The 19,628-nt window shown below is 50.4% G+C and overlaps 1 protein-coding gene across 2 annotated transcripts in view; it reads left to right on the forward strand.

The window, feature by feature from the left end:
• PCSK6 (proprotein convertase subtilisin/kexin type 6) overlaps positions 1-19,628 on the forward strand; it is a 171,061-nt gene that overhangs the window by 33,104 nt on the left and 118,329 nt on the right. For both annotated transcript variants that reach the window (XM_069560066.1, XM_069560067.1), the window contains exon 2: positions 17,255-17,359. In XM_069560066.1, the coding sequence (XP_069416167.1) occupies positions 17,255-17,359 (105 nt within the window). The remainder of the gene's footprint in view (positions 1-17,254; positions 17,360-19,628) is intronic.

Consider the following 19,628-nt stretch of genomic DNA (forward strand, 5'->3'; position numbering starts at 1 on the left):
CAGTGGTAAGGAAAGAAGAGGGGGAACCCCGTGACGGTGGCCACCCCAGGAACACAGGGGTGGTGGGTGGGTGGACCTGGGCCGGGGGAAAGCTCCCAGGAGTGTCCTGTCCTGGGAGGCTGCCCATGATCATACTGCTGACTGTCCAGCCTCAGTGTTTCTGAGGTCAGAAGGAGAGCCGTGAACACTTAGGCTGGACACCAGGACTGAGAAAACCAGGACACACTGCTGACTGGGGGCTCCCAGGCAAGTGGGAGCTTTCAGCTGAGACTAAGACATGGTATACAGATACACCACATGGATGGAGGAGGGTTTTGTTTGTTTGTTTGAGGCTTTTTTTAAAAGTGATCACTTATGGTAAAATACATGCAACATAAAATGCACCATTTTCACCTTTTTTCAGTGGACATTTCAGTGGCATTGGGTATACTGACAGAGCTCCTCCTGTTGCAAAACTGAAAATCTGTGTCTGTTAAAACTAATGGGCCACCAGGAAATTCCCTCATTTAAAAACAATAATAGGCATTCCCAAGGGTTCAGTGAGAGGACTTGGTAGGGGCTGCGTGAGACTCTGTCCTTGTCACTGGGGACAAACACAGTAGAGCCTGCAGGGGCTCACTGTAGGCTGCTGGGTCTGTTACTCACGGGGGGGATGCGCTGAAAGGAGTAGCACTGTGAGAACGGAGCAGGGCAGGCCCTGGAAGTGGGGGTGGTCTCCAGAGGGGCCCAGGGGTGCATGCAGCCCCCTAGTTATATTTTATTTGATCTAGAATGGTTTCAGAAAATTGGAATAATTACTAACTAGTTACTAACATTTAAACTTTGGGAGGTTCAGTTCAGTTCAGTAGCTCAGTCATGTCTGACTCTTTGCGACCCCATGAACCGCAGCACGCCAGGCCTCCCTGTCCATCACCAATTCCTGGAGTCCACCCAAACCCATGTCTGTTGAGTCAGTGATGCCATCCAGCCATTTCATCCTCTGTCATCCCCTTCTCCTCCTGCCCTCAATCTTTCCCAGCATCAGGGTCTTTTCAAATGAGTCAGCTCTTCGCATCAGGTGGCCAAAGTATCGGAGTTTCAGCTTTAGCATCAGTCCTTCCAATGAACACCCAGGACTGATCTCCTTTAGGATGGACTGGTTGGATCTCCTCGCAGTCCAAGGGACTCTCAAGAATCTTCTCCAACACCACAGTTCAAAAGCATCAATTCTTTGGTGCTCAGCTCTCCTTATAGTCCAACTCTCACATCCATACGTGACCACTGGAAAAACCATAGCCTTGACTAGAGGGACCTTTGTTGGCAAAGTAATGTCTCTGCTTTTTAATATGCTGTCTAGGTTGGTTATTTAAACATTGGGAGGAACTCTGCTCAATATTCTGTAGTAACCTAAATGGGAAAAGAATTTGAAAAAGAATAGATACATGTATGTGTGTGGATGGTTATATCTGAATCGCTTTGCAGTACACCTCAAACTAATTAATACAGCATATAAATTAACTATACACCAATATAAAATAAAAATGTAAAAAATTAAATTTTGGGATATTTCAGATAGAAATTTGTTTCCAGCATCTCTTTTTAAATGAGTACACCCGTAGTGGAGTCATGTCAATGTATGGCAAAACCAATACAGTATTGTAAAGTAAAATAAAAATTAAAAAAAAAGAGAAAAAAATAAATGAGTTTTATTATTACAAAGTTTATTATAAAATTTAAAAATTATTAAATAATTTTAAAAATTAAAAAGTTATTATAAAGTATTATAAGAGTTGCATTTTAAAGTTGAACATTATACTTCAGCTTATTGGTAGGAGCAATAAATTCAGTACTACCTACTTTTTTATAATTTTTGATTTTTTAGTTGAAGTATATGAGGTACAGTCCACGGAATCGCAATGAGTCGGACATGACTGAATGACTAAAAGACAACAACAGTAGTTAATTTACAATATTGTATTAGTTTCAGCTAAACAGCAAGGTGATTCACTTTTAATATTTATATTATATATATATTACTTATAGCATAATAATGCACATATATATTCAGATTGTTCTCCTTTATGGTTTATTACAAGATATTGATATAGTTCCCTGTGCAATGGTGCAGGTCCTTGTTATTTATCTATTTTATATATAGTAGTGTGTATGTGTTGATCCCAAGGCCCTCCATCAGCTTCTCTTGAAAAATAGGAGAGCTGGTCCCTTCCCCACAGGGAGGCAAAGAGGGAGTGTGACCCAAAGGGTCATGTTAGATCCTGTCGGGTCTCAGGACAGATGCTCTCTGTGCCTCACCTTGGCTCTCTCTTCCCCAGTGAGGCTAGGCATCACCCTCCCGGAGGATTTGCCCATCATCCTCTGGGAGGGGCAGGTCCTCGCTGCTGATCTGGCTCTGGAAGAGAAGCTGCTGGGCCTGGGGCACAAGGATTCAGTCTCTGGGCACCCTGTTCCCACTCAGGGGATGTGCCATCTGTCTGCCAGTGAGAGTGTGGAGGTGCCAGTTCTCAGCTCCAGTGAGGGACCATAAATCAGACAGCACCGCACAGAACTAATGCGCGCACCTCACTTAGAGTTTGTCTTACAGACTTGGTCACATGAGTGATGACAGAGGCATGAATTCACCTCACAGAGCTGAAAAAAGTGACTCAGCCTAGAATCAATTGTATATTGCAGCCTCATTCTCTGCACATGGATAAAAAAGGAACAAGAAGGAAGTCTCTCTCAGGGACTTGAAACGCCCTGAGGATGGCCAGATGGGGTGGGCAGTGCGGCCTCGGCGCAGGCCTGGCCAGTAGGCGGGGCACTCTTCACTCTGGCTTTGTTGGCTCTGTCGAGGTGGGAGTGTTTTCCCCATGGGGACCACTGATAAAGAAATATGTGTGTGTGTTTTTAATTGAAATTAAAGAGCAAATGGGATTTGTTATCTGGCTTTGTGACTGACTTTGTTGCAATCCATTTTCCCTCCAAAGTGAGATGCATATTACTTCTTACAGAAATAATAGGGAAAAAGCTACCTGAACAACAGCCTGCTCTGTGTCAGGCCCTGGGCAGTTATCTCACATGTGTCCTGCTTCATTTATCCTCCTAGCAACCGTGGGGTGGGGTGGGGGCTTAGGGAGGGGTGCTGTCATCCCCGCTGCCTAGTAAGGGAAATGACAGCAAAGAGAAATTAAGCAACTTGCCTGGAGTCTCTTCAGTGAAATGGAGAACCTGGCCTTTAGATCCAGGCAGCCTGGCTCCAAGGCTGCAGTCACTGTGTGGAGTCTCCCTTGCCCCGAGTTCCATGCTAGGCAGTGACCAGAGTCCCTTTGCCGTCACTTCCCTGCCCTGGCTCCATCTTGCCCTGTTTTTTTCTCAGAATCCTAGTGAAGAAGTTCTCCCCACTAGCAGGATACCAGCCTGTCAAAGCATGGGCCCCCTTTCTCTGTAGGAGCATTGGGCCGCCTGTTGCTCGGAGTCTGTGATCTGAGTGCTGGCCTTGCAGAAGAGCCTCCACTGGGCCTCCTTCGCCTGTCCTGAGCTGCTCACTTCTGTGAATCTCCTCCCGGAGGCAGGTCCCAGACACCGTGACCCAGATTGAGACCTGCCTGGAGACTTGTGGGGAGAGTAGAGGTGTGAGTGGACAGGTACCCGGCAGCTGCATGGGTGTCCTGGGCATAGTGAACACGGGGTGCTGTGGTGGAAGGGCATCCTTAGCCCTGCTCACGAGTCGCTGGCAGACAGTCGTGTGTCGACTTTGTGAATCGTGGGTGGAGGTGAGAGGGCAGACAGAAAAGGGTGATCTGTTTCCTCTCTCTTTTCCTTTTACACACTGACTTCTTGCCTATAAATGAGTGCTTTTGAAGTTTTACTTTGAATCTGAAAGTTCTGTTGGGATTTTTTTTATGGCCACACACTCCATAAACCATCATGTTAGCATGAAAGGGACCGAGAGACGCTGGTCCAGCGCCTCCTCAGAGAGTGGAGTCCGACCAGGGCGGAGATGGGCGGCCCCCACAGCCCGCAACTGGAGATGCCGCAGCTGCATGGACAGTCACGGCACCACAGCAAAAGGCCCGATGGGGAGAGCAGCACGAGGCCCTGCTCTAGTTTATAAACCAGGACTGCTGTGTGGCTGGGAAAGGGCCCTCCAGGTGGGTGTTGGTGGAGCTGGGGCAGCTGCCCCCACAAGGGACCCTTCACTGTGAGTCACAGGTGTGGGGTTGAGTCCTGAAGCCAAGTAACAGTGCATGGCTCTCTTCCTGTGTGCTTGGAGTGCATGCTGTGGAGTTTGGGCACTCATGTGCTTTAGCTGAAGGCTTCCCTGGTGATTCAGAGGTCAAGAGCCCACCTGGAGTGCAGGAGACACAGGTTTGATCCCTGGGTTGGGAAGATCCCCTGGAGGATGGCATGGCAACCCCTCCAGTATTGTTGCCTGGAGAATCCCATGGACAGAGGAGCCTGGCAGACTACATGAGCTTGCAGAGTCAGACATGACTGAAGTGACTGACGCACTCATGTGCTTGTACTGAAGGTTTCTGAGCTCTGTGAAATACAAGCCTCATGTCTGAGCGGGGCAGCCCCCATACCCTCACCGGCCAAGAGGCCAGCTTCTAGGATGGGCCTGGGTTGCGTGGTCTGCAGACCCCCAAGGACAGGCATCAGGAGTTAAGGGATATGGGATCAGGTGGACGTGGGCTGTCTCCATGGGCATGGCTTTCCCTCCCCGGTGTCTCTTTTCCCTTTAGGGGAACCACGTAATAGAGAGGGATGCAGGACTGGGATGAGCGGCCTGGAGCCCGGTTGGTAATCACAGCTGGGCAGTGTTGCTGGGCTCTGTCCTGTCCTGAGCGGGCTGCGCCTCCCCTCCTCGGGCCTCCAGTGCTGCTGTCCCTGGGGCTAGGGGTGCCCAGCACGCAGAGTGACCCCGGAGAGAAGTCAGTTATAGGAAAGGTGGGACAGGAACGTAGAGGAGACATTTTTTCTGTAATTGCAGTAAAATACACATAATAAAGTTTACCATATTAACCATTTTTAAGTGAACTGTTCAGTGACATCAAGTACACTCACATTGTGGTGCAACCATCACCCCCATCATTTCCAGAACATTCTCATCTTCCAGAAATGAAACTCTGTCCCTCCCCTGGCCCCTGACTCCCACTGTCGCTGTCTCTGTGATTGTGACTCGTCTGCTGCCCCCGTGGGTCACACAGGACTGTCCTGTGTGCGTCTTGTCTCATTGAGTGTCAAGTCCTCAAGGTTCAGCCATGCTGTCGCAGATGTCAGAGCTGCCTTCCTTTCTGAGACTGAGTGATAGTCCCTGTGGGCATGGGCTGCACCTTATTATCGCTCCATCCATCCATGGGCACTGGAGTTGCCTCCTTCTCTTGGCTCCTGTGAACGTTACTGTTCACATGTCTGTTGGAATCCCTGCTTTCTCTTCTTGGGGTATTGAAGTGATGTATTTTTAAAGTGAATATTTTAAAGATTAATTTCTTCGAAACACTTTTTAATTTCCCTTGGGATAATTCCTCTCAAGTGAGAGTTTCAGATATTAAACTTTGAGTCTTAAACATTTCTCTCACAAGGACAGAAATCTTCTTTATCAAATCTTGTACCCTTCTCACCCACCTCCGTCAGGTAATCCTAGGCTGCAGCTTGGTGCTGGCCCTTCTCTTTGGAGAGCCCGAGAGGGGGCCAGTAGGACCAGGTGGGCCTTCCCCAGTTTCTTTGCTCAGGGCATCCCAGCACTGACCATCCCTCAACCCCACACCACCCCGAGTGCTGTGTGGCCATTGTGCTGAAGGTTGCTGGTATCATCTTCTCCACTCACATGCTGAGGTGCTCTCCACTGAGAGCAGTGTGGGCGTGTCTGTCTCAGGCTGTCTTACCTAGAGATGGGACCCTCTGTGGTGAGGCTGTCCCCATATGTCTTCCATGCTCAGCAAAGAAAAGGCATGTGCTAGCACGAGGAGAGCCCAATCCCCTGTCACAAGGACCCTGGGCTACCTGCAGCGGCAAGTGGTTGCAGGCGGGCCGCATGACGGGGCTCACATTCACCAGTAGTTGCCAGTGAGGTGCTAGAAACTTGCAGGAGCTGAGGTTGGATTGGGATGCTGGCCTCCTTGTAAGAGTTCCAGGTCCCACTTCCAGTCAGGGATCCCTCTCCCCCCTGGAGACCATGCACTGCAGAGCAGTCAGCAGGCAGCAGGGACATGGGGTGAACCCAGCCTCACCCTCACCATCAAGTCAGCTTCATGGAGTTGGGGGGTGGTCGAGCTTAGAAATGGGATAAATGGCTAATTCTGGAAGTCATAAAGATACCTTTAAAGAGTAAAGGGTTTAAGATGAAAATCTTCAGAAAGGCCGTGCAGTTTTTCAGATGTCTCTCTGTGGATGTAAAAGGTGTAGTGTGATCTGTACATTAACCATCCTCATCTGAAACAGGACCGTTCAGCTTGGTGACTTCAGGGAAGAGAAAATGAAGTCTGTTAAGTAAAAATTAATGGTTTTTCAGGAATTTGTAGGAAGTCGAGCAGCTTAATGACATGCTTTGGGTGGATGCGTTTTGAAGAAAGCAATTTGAGCAGACTAGGAAATTGTGCAATAACCTTAACTTGGGTCAGAATTGTAATTACTTCAGTAACAGAGTGTCGCTGTGTGTCTCTGTGACCAAAATGGGAAGCAGGATTTTTTAAAAACGCTTTTAAAAGTAACAACAACTTGTCCATTCTGTCTCTCTGGACTTCCTTCATTATAAATACCAGGTAACCCAATGCTGGCTAAATATAGGTTCAGTGGCCATCTCTGTTTATGACTTTCTTTAGGCGGAAGTTACCAGCACAAGGCCAGATTAATTTGGTGTGTAGGTTTTTATAGGCTCTAATTAGTTATGTTTTTCTTGAGTAGACCAACTGGGATCAGTAATATTATATAACTGAACTCTGACGCCCAAGACTTTCAAACACAGACGCCTCTCTCAGAGCTAGGGCCCCTGGGAGATGCGGACCTGGCGGCCCGGCGGCCAGCCCACTGCAGCTGTGAGCAGCCGGGCTCAGAACATCTGTTTCCAGCCAGGAGCAGCTCCGGGAGTGATAAACTGAATACTTTCTTGCAAAGTCAGAAGCCTCATCTGCAACCCATTGGTTTCTGCATCCTTGAGGTTTAACATGGCACGACTACTTATCAGCTGTCCCCTGAGGCAGATTCCACTGTGCTGGCCCAGGAGGAGATTGGGGCAGCCAGGGACAGAGCAGAGTGTGCGCTTGACCAGCCTCCCTACCTCACGGTTTGACAGCCCTGCACCTGCGTCTGAGTGTCTGAGGTCACGGCCATCGGAGGCCTGAGTGGGTGGTGGACCTTTGGAGCCATGGAATGTCATCTGGGGTGGACCCAGCATGCTCATCAATGACTTTGCTGCACAGCAGACTTGATGAATGACTCGGGGCCCTCCTCTTCTGTTCTCGAAGCTCTGCAGAAACCGCCAAGTCATCTCCTTTTCCTCCAGGAAGGCAGGGTGCGCCCCACCCTGGCAGCACCCCAGATCCCACCCACCTCACACCTGCCCTGCATAAACAGGGAGGTGACATGAAGCTAGCCATGCTTACACTTATGGGAAAAGCAGGACAGGAGGAGTTCTTCCTGTAAACACCCCGGCCCAGGCCTCTCTCCCCATCACACTCGGCCCCTGCCCCTTCTTCACTGGGCTTCGCAAGCTGTTGCTGCCCTCCCCCAACCCGTGGTCGCCTAGATGCTTCCTCTCCATGGAGCACCACCACCTGCCTTCCAGCCCTGTGACCCTTGGAATGGACATTAGAGGAGCCACCCTGGGCCTCACCCAGCCACTCAGCTGGTGGGTAGTCTTCCTGCATCCACAGCCTCAGGACTGTCCTGGGAAGGGGGCTAGAGAACCCAAAGGCCAGACGGCTGGGAGGCCCAAAGTCTTGGTCACCGCTGCACTGGACAGCTCTTTGTGTGTGAACAGGAAGATGTGTGTCCTTCCAGTGTGACTCAAGATCTGTTCATTTCACCAAACATTTCTTAACCTCCTGCTGTGTACCAGATGCTGCCAGTGCCTGTGGGTTATACAGATAACAGTTCCTGCCTTCGAGGAGCTTATCTTGGAGGAAGGGACAGAAGATGGGCTATAATGGGCACATGTAGGCACACTCGGCCCTGGGAGGTCCAGGAGGGCTTCCTGGAGGCCGTGACAGCTGAGGTGATGGTTAAAATCAGAGCAGGAGGTAGACTTGGTGTGAGATGGCTGGCGTGAGCAGGCTTGGGGGTGTGAAAGCAAGCAAGGGTCCCTCACACATGGCAACATCGCTAGAGAACAGGGGCGATGCTGACAAGGCCAGGCCTGTGCCAGAGGGAGAGCTGACCTGGCTTGGTCGTGGAGACATGTGCGTACCCTGTGAGGGGCCCATGGGCTTCTGCTTCTCCAGGAGGCGGGGATGGCAGTGTGGTGGAGACTGTAATCGAGGTTAGGAGGCAGTAGGGCCCTGCCCCATGGTGAGGGTGACAGGGAGCTGCCAGACTTGCAAACCCTTCAGGCTGTCACTCTTGGAGGGCTTAGTGAATATGCCTGGGAGGACGGTGGTACCTTCACCCAGAGGAGGGACTCCTCAGGAGGAGGGGGTCTGGTGAAGGTGAGGACAGCAAGGTGGTGCTGAGTTCAGGGTAATGCTCTGATTGTGCGGGTCAGTGCAGCCTTCCCAGCTCAGCATGCTGGGTGGGGCTAGGGGTCCGGTGGGGCCACTGGGGAAGGGCCAGGCAAGAAGTGGAAGGGCCTTCTCCTAGGAAGAGCTGTCCTCGGGGTGGGGCATGACCCTCGGCTGTAGCTCAGTGCCTCCTGGAGGTGGTCCAGACCTCGACAACCAGGACCTCCATGTGGGGGCAGGCCCAGCCACAGTGAGTTTGCTCCTGTTTGCACACCAGGCTTCCCTGTCATTCACTATCTCCCAGAGTTTGCCCAAATTCATGTTCATTGAGTCGGTGATGCTATCTAACCATCTCATCCTCTGTCATCCCCTTCTACCTTCAGTCTTTCACAACATCAGGGTCTTTTCCATTGAGTTGGCCCTTGCGTCGGGTGGCCAAAGTATTGGAGCTTCAGCATCAGTCCTTCCAGTGAGTACTCAAGGTTGATTTCCTATAGGATTGACTGGTTTGCTCTCTCTGCAGTCCGAGGGACACTCAGGAATCTTCTCTAGCACCACAGTTGGCAAGCATCAGTTTTCTTGGCACTCAGCCTTCTTTATGGTCCAACTCTCTCATCCATATATGACTACTGGAAAAAACATAGCTTTGACTATACGGACCTTTGTTAGCAAAGTGATATGATGTCTTTGCTTTTTAGTATGCTGTCCAGGTTTGTCATAGCTTTCCTTGCAAGGAGCAAGGCATGATTTCATGCCTGCAGTCACTAAATGTAAGTACACACAAATCTGAATGTGCAACATGCATGTATATATACACATTCTCACACCTGTGCACACATGCAGTCATAATGTACATATGTATGTACATAAATACACAGGAACCCGTTTCTGTGCCTGTCCGTCCACAGACACACCCATCAGAGGTGTGCATGGGCCACAGTGGACTCTCTCCAGGTTCCTGTACTGGTAGGAAGGAGAGAGAGCCCCACGAGGCCCTGGGCTGCTGTGAACAATGTGTTGCCAGGGACCAGGTGGGGTGAGTGGGGTCACCATGGCAACAGTGCTGCAGATATGTCCAGAGGCAGAAGGGTGATGGTTAGGGACGTGAACTTGGATCCACCTCCTGACTGTGCTGCATGCAGTAAGGGGGCGGTTCTGAACCACTCAGAACCTCCGTCTCCCCATCTACACCATGAAAGTGAAGATGGCACCTGCCTTGTAGGGCTTCTGTGAGGCTCAGGTTGTGTTGTTTCAGCTGGAGGCCTGGGAAAGGGGGCTGCCCTGTTCTGAACCAGGAGCCCCAACAAAAATCAGGGACCTTGGGAGCTGCACAGAGGAGAAGATAGGACTTGCTGTTCCCTGCTCTTTTTGTGCCTGTTTTCCATCTGTATTTTGCACTGAGGGCATGTGGAACTAGATTTCTAAAGTGCCTCGTGGAGGGTCCCGGTTGGGAACCACATCCAGCTCTTCACTGTGGCTTCTTTGATCCCGTTTCTTCCAGTGTTCTGGCTTAGAATACTTAGCTAAGGTTTTAATGATGTTACCAATTTTATCAACTAAAGGTCCGTCTAGTCAAGGCTATGGTTTTTCCGGTAGTTATGTATGGATGTGAGAGTTGGACTGTAAAGAAAGCTGAGCACCAAAGAGTTGATGCTTTTGAACTGTGGTGTTGGAAAAGACTCTTGAGAGTCCCTTGGACTGCAAGGAGATCCAACCAGTCCATTCTAAAGGAGATCAGCCCTGAAACTCCAGTACTTTGGCCACCTCATGTGAAGAGTTGACTCATTGGAAAAGACTTGATGCTGGGAGGGATTGGGGGCAGGAGGAAAAGGGGACGACAGAGGATGAGATGGCTGGATGGCATCACTGACTTGATGAACGTGAATCTGAGTGAACTCCGGGAGATGGTGATGAACAGGGAGGCCTGGCATGCTGCAATTCATGGGGTCGCAAAGAATTGGACACGACTGAGCGACTGAACTGAACTGAACTGAATGTGTATAATTACATACCAGTGTTGAGTGAAAAGACGTGGGCCTCACATACTCAGTGGATTGTTCATTTTCTGGCAGGTGCGGTAGGCTAAGAGAACAGCTCTGATTAACCCATCATGGAAATAACACAGATGAGAAAGAGAAAAGCATTTACATTTACAAAAATTTTATGTTGTGACCGACACCTACCCACCCCTGCCAGAATAAAAAAAAAAAAACTTAACAAAAAACACCTCACAGACTGGAAATTGGATTCACTGAGGCAGAGTGGATTGAGGTTCTGGGGGCTCAGTGCTGGCAAGGGCTGATTGACAGCTGGAGAGAATAAGAGAGGGAGAAGACTGCCTGGGCACTTGGGCAGCAGGGTTCTACAGCAGCCACCGCCCCCGTGTCAGTCAAGCAGGTGGCTCAGCCACTGGCCAGGGAGGTGGTGTGCAGAGCATGGGCAGGCATGGCGGCCGGGGCACAGTGTCCGGGATGGCGGCACTGTGGAGCTGGGACAAGTGCCCACGTTAATGTCAGTGCAGAAATCAAGTGAAAATAAGAGCCTCTTCTTACCCGTGGGGTTGCCCTGCATTTAAGGTGTCCTTTGTGCCCCCTGCCCACGCCACTTCTCTGTCTGTTCTTCTGACTCCCCCTCTTGTCGGTCTGACCGTGAGGCTGTACCAGCAGTGCCACAGTGACCCTGAGCCCTAACCCATGTGCCTGTGTCATTCAGTGTGAGGTTGTTGCCTGTTTGTCTGGGCACAGTGGGGAGAGTCTGAATGTAATGCTGGGCTTAGCCTCCTCGGCTTCAATATTCCCATCTGTGAAGTGGGGCCATCTCTGTGGCTCCTCCCTGACCCCTACCTATGAGGCCAGGGGCAGTCAGCTGTCCATGTGTTTACCCCAGCCAGTGGCCACATCCCCAGTGTCTTGCCCTCCCGTCCTCCTATTTCATGAAGGCCCTGGCGAGCTTGAGGGACAGTGCCCTGACGGGGAGGCCGTAATCTGGGTGGGGAAGGTCACTGCGTAGGGGGTAGAGGTGCGAGTCAAGGGGCAGGAAGCAGCCACATGGTGAATGCTGCATCCTCCACGCTGGGCCACGTCCCACTTCAGGCAGGGACATGAGGGGAAGCAGAGCTTCCCGCTCTGCTGGCTCTTGATCCTTTCTGACCTTCTTCCCATCGTGGAAACCTCATACTCCTAACCAGTCCTGATGCTGGGGAGCGTGAGTCAGATGGGAGTGACCGGGTCACTGGACAAGGATGGTGCCTGGAGAGGAGGCAGCTCCGTGACTAGATAAGATGTTGAAGGTGCTGACCTCCTAAGCCGAACCCCTCAGTGTGAGGACTGGTGGTCTGGTCTCAGACTGGTGGACCCCAACCCCAGACACACCCTGCAGCAAATGCTAGAGTTGCAGGTTGGCAGGCCTTCTCTGTAAGCTCCACACATGGCCTGTTCTAGGCGAGGGGGGAATGGGTCCCTGTGGCAGCCACTGGGCTTGGCATCATGGTGTGGGGGCAGCTGTGGGCAGGATCCCCAGGGAAGCTTTACTTACAGAAACAGGAGCTGTGTGTACATCGTAGGATGGAAAGCAGGGTCACCAACAGACACGGCACACTGCACTCAGAACAGTCAGGAGGTGGAAGCAGCCCAAGTGCCCATCAGTGGGCTAACAGGCAAGCGATGACGGTATATGCCCACCATAGAGTGTGGTTCAGCCTGAAAGATGGAGGGAGTTCTGACACCTGTGGCAACTGGGGTGAACCTGGACATCATGTAAGGGCAGCAAACCCGTCACAGAAGGTCCAGTGGTTCCCCTGAGACAGCCAGAGTTGTCAGGCTCACAGAGACAGAGCAGATATTCCGTGCCCTGTCTGCTCTCTGTTTGCCTGTTTGCAAACCTTTCATCTCGAGGAAGGATGGTTTCTGCTCCCCATGCCCGTACACTGCTCCAGAAGGGCCCAGAGGGTGGGAGTTCACGTATAATGGGGGCAGGGTTTCAGTTTGGGAAGATGAGAAGGTTCCCAAGATGATGAGGTGATGATTGCATGACAGTGTGAATGTGCCTGGTGTCCTGAACTATAGACACTTAAACACTGTGACAGTGGTAAACGTTATGTCTGTTCTGTGTGCTGAGTCACTCAGTCGTGTCCAACTCTTTGCAACCCCATGGACTGTAGCCCACCAGGCTCCTCTGTCCATGGGATTCTCCAGGCAAGAATACTGGAGTGGGTCGCCATTTCCTCCTCCAGGGGATCTTCCCAACCCAGGGATCGAACCTGTGTTTCTTACTTCTCCCACATTGGCAGGTGGGTTCTTTACCAGCAGCACCACCTGGAAAGCCCTCTGTCTGTTTTACCACAATTTAAAAAGCTAACACAATAAGCAGGAGATAGATCATTTGCCTGGGGTCCGTCCTTTGCCCACTGCCGCACTTGAGTGGGTCGAGACGTGGTTGACAACACAGCATGTCCTTGGGCTTCAGGATGTCACGTCCATCCAGGTGAGGGTGGTGCCAGGGCCTCTCCCAGTGTCACGACTCCCTCCTCAGCATCTGGCCCTGCCTCCTCCCTCCTTCCTCTTCCTGCCTTCACATTCTCTCCAGGGTCAGGCAGCCCTCTGTCCCATGCCCTGTCTGCCCTCTGTTTGCCTGTTCGCAAATCTTTCATCTCAAGGAAGGATGGGTTCTGCTCTGTTCACAAATCTTTCATCTCAAGGAAGGACGAGTTCTGCTCCCCATGCCTGCACTCTGCTCCAGGAGGGCCCAGAGGGTATACAGATGCACACAGAACCCTGGGAGGATCTGGGTGGCAACTGTCAGAGTTCCCAATAGCCAGTGACCTGACTCGCTCCACTTTTTCCTGAATCAGATTCCAGCTTCTGCACCTGGCGTTGTCAGGATGGGAGGGTGTCCTTGACTAGTGTCCCCTTCTCCCCTGCACCTTACCCAGACCTTTATTTTCCATACTGGGCTGCAGATAAGTTCCCAAAACAGATGTGGCATTGCCCCGGGGCACTTTGTCTGGTCAGCACCATGGGAGCCATCTGTTCTTCCCTGAAATTGCTCAATGGAAATGACTTTCCTCAGTGCAGACCCTTTGAGCCCTGCTCAGGGTGGAGCTGGACAGGGGCAGCGTCACGGGCCTGCACAGCCTGGGGACTGGGAGAGATTGCAGAGAGGCTGGGCTGCTCTAGGGCCAGGTGCTGCCCTGAGTGGCATCCAGGGCTACCGTGACACGGGCCTACTTAGGATCTATGAGTGCATGCTCAGTCATGTCTGCCTCTTTGTGACCCCATGAACTTCGTGACCCCATGGACTATAATTTGCCAGGCTCCTCTGTCAATGCAATTTTCCAGGCAAGAATACTTTAGTGGTTGCCATTTCCTCCTCCAGGGGATCTTCCCAAACCAGGGATCTAAAGTGTGTCTCTTGTGTGCCCTACATTGACAGGCAAATTCTGTACCACCTTTCTACCTGAGAAGCCTAGTGCTTAGAGTTGGCTCTGAAATTAATCCCTCCCCTTGCCAGCACATTGGATTCAGTTCTTAGTTTCTCCATGTCCTGAGTGGAAATTGATTTGAACACCTGGAGTTCAAAGTTGTGACACATCGCCCAGGGATGGTGGCCACTTATAAGCAAACATGTGGATTAAACATTCAGTTCAGTTCAGTTCAGTCGCTCAGTTGTGTCCGACTCTTTACAATCCCATGAATTACAGCACACCAGGCCTCTCTGTCCTTCATCATTTCCCGGAGTTCACTCAAACTCACATCTATCGAGTTGGTGATGCCATCCAGCCATCTCATCCTTTGTCATCCCCTTTTCCTCCTGCCCCCAATCCCTCCCAGCATCAGAGTCTTTTCCAATGAGTCAACTCTTCACATGAGGTAGCCAAAGTACTGGAGTTTCAGCTTTAGCATCATTTCTTCCAAAGAACACCCAGGGCTGATCTCCTTTAGAATGGACTGGTTGGATTTCCTTGCAGTCCAAGGAACTCTCAAGAATCTTCTCCAGCACCTCAGTTCAAAAGCATCAATTCTTTGGCATTCAGCTTTCTTCACAGTCCAACTCTCATATCCATACATGACCACAGGAAAAACCATAGCCTTGACTAGATGGATCTTTGTTGGCAAAGTAATGTCTCTGCTTAAACATTGCTGTACGTTAAAGCTGCATTATTGTTAAATAACAGGTTGGCTTGCTCTAGGAGGAACCCTTTGACAGACATAACAATTAACTTCAGTGAAGAAGTGAGTGGTTAACTGTGGGAGGAGAAATAAGAGTGCTTCTGTGCAAAACAGGGCAGAAATAATGAGGTTTATGATGGTTGAAAAAATGCTTGAAGTAGAAAATGAACCAAGAGTCATAATTGCAGAAAACCATGTATAGAGCACTTCCTGCCTGGCAGGTACTTCGCTGGCTCTTCATATATGAAGAGCTGTGCCTGACTCTGTGTATGTGTATGTGTGCGTGCATTGTTGCTGTTGAGTCGCTCAGTGGTGTCCAACTCTTTGTGACCCTACAGACCGTAGCCCGCTGGGCTCCTCTGTCCATAGAATTCTCCAGGCAAGAATGCTGGAGTAGGTTGCCATTTCCTTCTCCAGGGGATCTTCCTGACTCAGGGACTGAACCCAGATCTCCTTCATGGGCAGGCGGTTGCTTTACCACTGAGCCTCCAGGGAAGTTCGTGTGTGATGTATGTGTGAGTGGTGTGTGTGTATGTGTGTGAGGATGTGTGTGGTGTGTGTGGGGTATATGTGTGTGTGTGTGTGTGGTGTGTGTTTATGTGTGGTGTATGTGTGGTATGAGCATGCAGTGTATGTGTAGTGTGTGTGTGATATATGTGATGTGTGTATATGTGTGTGGTATGTGTGTATGTGTATAAGTGGTGTGTGCTGTGTGTATGTGTGCTGTGTATGTATGCATGTATGTATGTGTGTATAGTGAGGGGAGAGAGGAGAGGGACTGTCTTGGAACAGACCTTGAAGATAGTAGTTACTGTTCTCACAAGGAGACTAAGGAGGTCTGAAGCCTAGATTCCGCAGCAGGTAAAGCTGAGTCAGGGTGTATCCCAGGCCCAGGGAGGGATTGAAGGAGCCTTGGAGAGGAGCCAGGGTGAGAATTCCAGCTCCTAATACAGCCAGGATTTCCTGAACAGCAACTGTGTTGAAGGCACTAAATGAGGCAGAAACCATATAGACTCTAACTGACTGACCTTCACAACCGTCGTGGTGTTCACTGTTCTGTGCTTGAAAACAACTGAAATACCCTGGAGCAAGCTTGAGCAAACAAGGAGGTTCTTCATTTCAAGGACAAGTGGTGTCTCTGGAAACTGAAAAGCAGGATGCAACCGGGCTGCTGGGTTTTCTGGATATGAGGGTAAAGGGTACAGTCAGGCAGGCTCTCTCTGTAGACACCTGCTCAGTCTTCTTGTGGAAAGACGTGGAAATGGCTGCTCAGCATCTCCATGTCCCTCTAGGTCTCCGCCTGGTCCCATCCAGTGCACTGGACAGTGTCTATGAGCAGGAAGAGGGGCAGCAGAAGGTCACGGTGAATTGGGTGGACATTAGTCCTGCTTAAACAAGTTCCTGAGGTATGTAGTTTTATCCCCACGGTACATGTAAGGAACTGAGGTTTGCAGGAGGGGAATCTTGCTCAGGATCACAGGATCGTGCGCGGTGAAGAGAGTGGACAAGGTTAGGATGAGGCCGGTCTGGCTGAAACCAGGCTTGTCACCATGACCTCTGACTGCTGCAGAGGACAGTCTGTCTTAAGTCCACCCTCTCTTCAGGAGCTAGAAGAGAAACTAGGATGGTTCCGCCTGAGGAGGGCAGCCCCAGAGTCTGTGTAGCATTTGTTCCATCTTCAGTGACAAGGCTCTGCTCAGGGGTCGTGCCCAGCCAGCTGTTTCCAGCAGCCAGTGGAATTTAGGAGGAGAGGCAGGCCTCCTGAGCACAGTGTCCTGATGCTCCAGGGTTGTGAGACATGAGGCAGGTCCGGGCTGGGATGGCGGGAGGAGGCGCAGGAGCAGCCTGCCGCGTCCCATCCAGCCCTCAAGCTGAAATCCACCCTGATAGACCGCCGCTGGCCGAGAGCCCGGACACCCTGGGACTCGGGTGTTTTCAGCTGACCTTTCCACAGTCCCCAAGCAGATGAGGCTGCATGTTTGCCTTGGCTCCTTGCTGTTCTTGGGAGCGGACGTTCATTCTTAGATGTCTCAGTTTACCCGGGGGGCAGAGAGCATGGAGTTTGTTTATAAATGAGTGTTTGGTGTAGACTTAGACCTGACTTGACACGAACTGAGCTGCTTCAGGGATGTTTAACCCAAAATGAACATGAATTCTTGTCTAAAATAATTTGGCCATGGTAATACAAACTTTAAATGATACGAACTCACTGCAAGATCTGGGGAGCATGTACTTCTCAGGAAATACCACCTAATGTTTATCCAGAAAGGGGTCTCCGAGTTGACATTCACAGACCTTGAATCTGTGGCAGGGATGTGAGTGGGGGAGTGTCATGGAGGGTGATCTCGCTCTGGAGGCAGGATGGGTCTCTCAGAGGAAGGGGAGGTGTTCTGAGAGGCAGGGTTTGTTAAGACCATACTGATTGGTGGTATCCTGCTTCTTGTCTTGCAGATTGGAAACCTGGATGATTACTACCACTTTTATCACAGCAAAACCTTTAAGAGGTCGACTTTGAGCAGCAGAGGCCCTCACACCTTCCTCAGGATGGACCCCCAGGTACAGCTCCGTTCCCTGGGCAGGTGCTGTCTGAGGGCCTAGAGTGTCGTGTGCGGGTTGTTTGTGTCTTGGTTCTGAAAATGCCCAAGTCTGGATTTTAATGAGATTCTCCATGACCCTAAGTTTTCATCTCTGAACAAAACAAAACAGATGTGCAGCTACATATCAGAGCATTTAAAAACTCCAAATATTTGGGTCCTTTGTGAGACTTGAGAATTTAAATTCTTGACTTCAGTTTGAAGCAATAATCAAGTGACTATAGAGCTATCATTTACATCTTTAAAAGTCAACAAAATACACAGAAATCAGTGGAGATAAATGTGTGCATCTTACCCATAAAGGCTATGCAATTCAAACTGTTGTTTTAACAATGAAATTAGAGCTTGTACAGGCAGGTGTTTTTGTGGTTGTCATAACACATATCTTAATGGTTACCATGAACTTGAAAACTTGGGCAACGAATGTTGCTTTTTCCTTAAAAATCCCTGTGATCTTTGAGATGAAAGCAGATGTAATTTGAAAAGAGGCTAGTAACGTTTTTAGTATAATTCTAATTTATCAGTGGTTAATCATACTTTCTACATAGAGTTGAGATTAATATTTGACTCATGGGTCAGCAGATACTTGGTAAGATTAAAGATGTAAGATGGCCAAGTGAGCCTTTGATGGCCTCACCAGGTGATTTTGGAATACTTGCTGTGTGTTCCGCTATGTCCATAACAGGGCCATTGGAGTGGACGGTGAGGCTGACAGTCTATAGAAACACACATGATATGTCACAGGGCATCGAGAGCTACAAGGGATGGTGAAGTGCAAGTGACAAACAGTTACGGCCCCAACAAACAAACGAGGCCATTGGTAAATCGTAGTTTTAGAACATGGAAATCACCCTCTCCTAAAAGCAGTGTGCAGAGTGTTCATTTAGACTCCCAAGCAGGCATGGGGTGTTCCTGCAGTGATCCCCAGAGAACATGGATAGTAAAGTTTCTGCAGAGAAACTGGCCGTGGTGGTGTCCCAAGCACCACCCCTGCCTCACCCCCTGCCACCACCCCGCTACCATTGGGGCTCCTCTTGTGTTGATGGGAGAGATGGTTTGTCCTGGGAATGCTTCTCTGGTTACAACTTTGTGATTTCTGGCTTCAAGAGCGTGGGGAAGTCATCCCAGTGCATGAGCCAGCCCATCCATGAGCTGGGCTCTGATAAGGTGGACACACAGTGTATGGTTCTGAGTTCGCTTTATGGGTGGGTACGAGGATGGTTGGATGCATGGTGGGTGGGTGGACAAACAGAAGGAGATAGAATCAAACACTATGCTAATCCCATTCTTCCCTCACAGCTAAGAGGAAGTTTGTGTTTATGAAGGGCTTATGTGCCTCCTCCCACCTGGCTGTGTGGGGCTGTGGTTATACCTGTGTGTGTTCACACCACGGAGTTGGAAGGACACTTTTCACAGGCGCTGGTGCATTTTTTTTCCTCTCAGAAGCGAAGCCAGGTGGTAACGGCTAAGTCGCATGGGACGGGCCATTGGAGAAGAGTGAGCAGACCCCATGCCCATGTCACCGTAGGGCTGAGTGCAGAGTGTATGGCCAACATAGAGACACATGGGGGTCCTTGCAGCTGGTGGTGGGGGCAATGCTGAGGTTCGCAGGGGCTCCTCACCTGTCTAAGCTCAGAAGGGAGTTGCTGCCGTGCCCTCCACAGGTTTTCTTAAGCATGCAGAGGTCTGTCTTGTGAGAATGGCATGCTTGTTTGGAGTTACTGTTCCCACAGGGAGAGTCACAGCGAAGGGCATGCTATTTGCATGGGGGACAGCCCCCCAATAGAGATGTGCATGAGAACAGGATGGGATGGTGGGATTCTTTGTCATTTATTTATTTGGCTACGTGTCTTTTATCTGTTTTAATTAATTTGCTTACCTGGCTGCATCTGGTGTTCGTTGCAGCACACAGACTCTCTAGTTGTGCTGAGTGGGCTCAGTAGTTGCAGCGTCTGGGCTCTCCAGTTACAGCGCTCAGGCTCTGGAGCATGTGGAATCTTAGTTCCCCAACGTGGGATGGAAACCTCGTCTCTGGCATTGCAAGGCAGATTCTTGCAGGGCTGTCCCTGGATGGGAGGTTTCTTGATTCCCTTTCTCTTACCCAGCAGGTTTCTTGGCCTCCCCACCAGCAATAGAAATGGATCAGAGGCCAGACAAGAGATTCAGGCGAGACTTTATTGGGGCCCCCGCTGCAGCAGAGAGAGCAGGAACAAACAATCGGCTTCCCTGCT

Source organism: Ovis canadensis, chromosome 18 (genome assembly GCF_042477335.2).
Source record: "Ovis canadensis isolate MfBH-ARS-UI-01 breed Bighorn chromosome 18, ARS-UI_OviCan_v2, whole genome shotgun sequence".
Taxonomy (NCBI): Eukaryota; Metazoa; Chordata; class Mammalia; order Artiodactyla; family Bovidae; genus Ovis; species Ovis canadensis.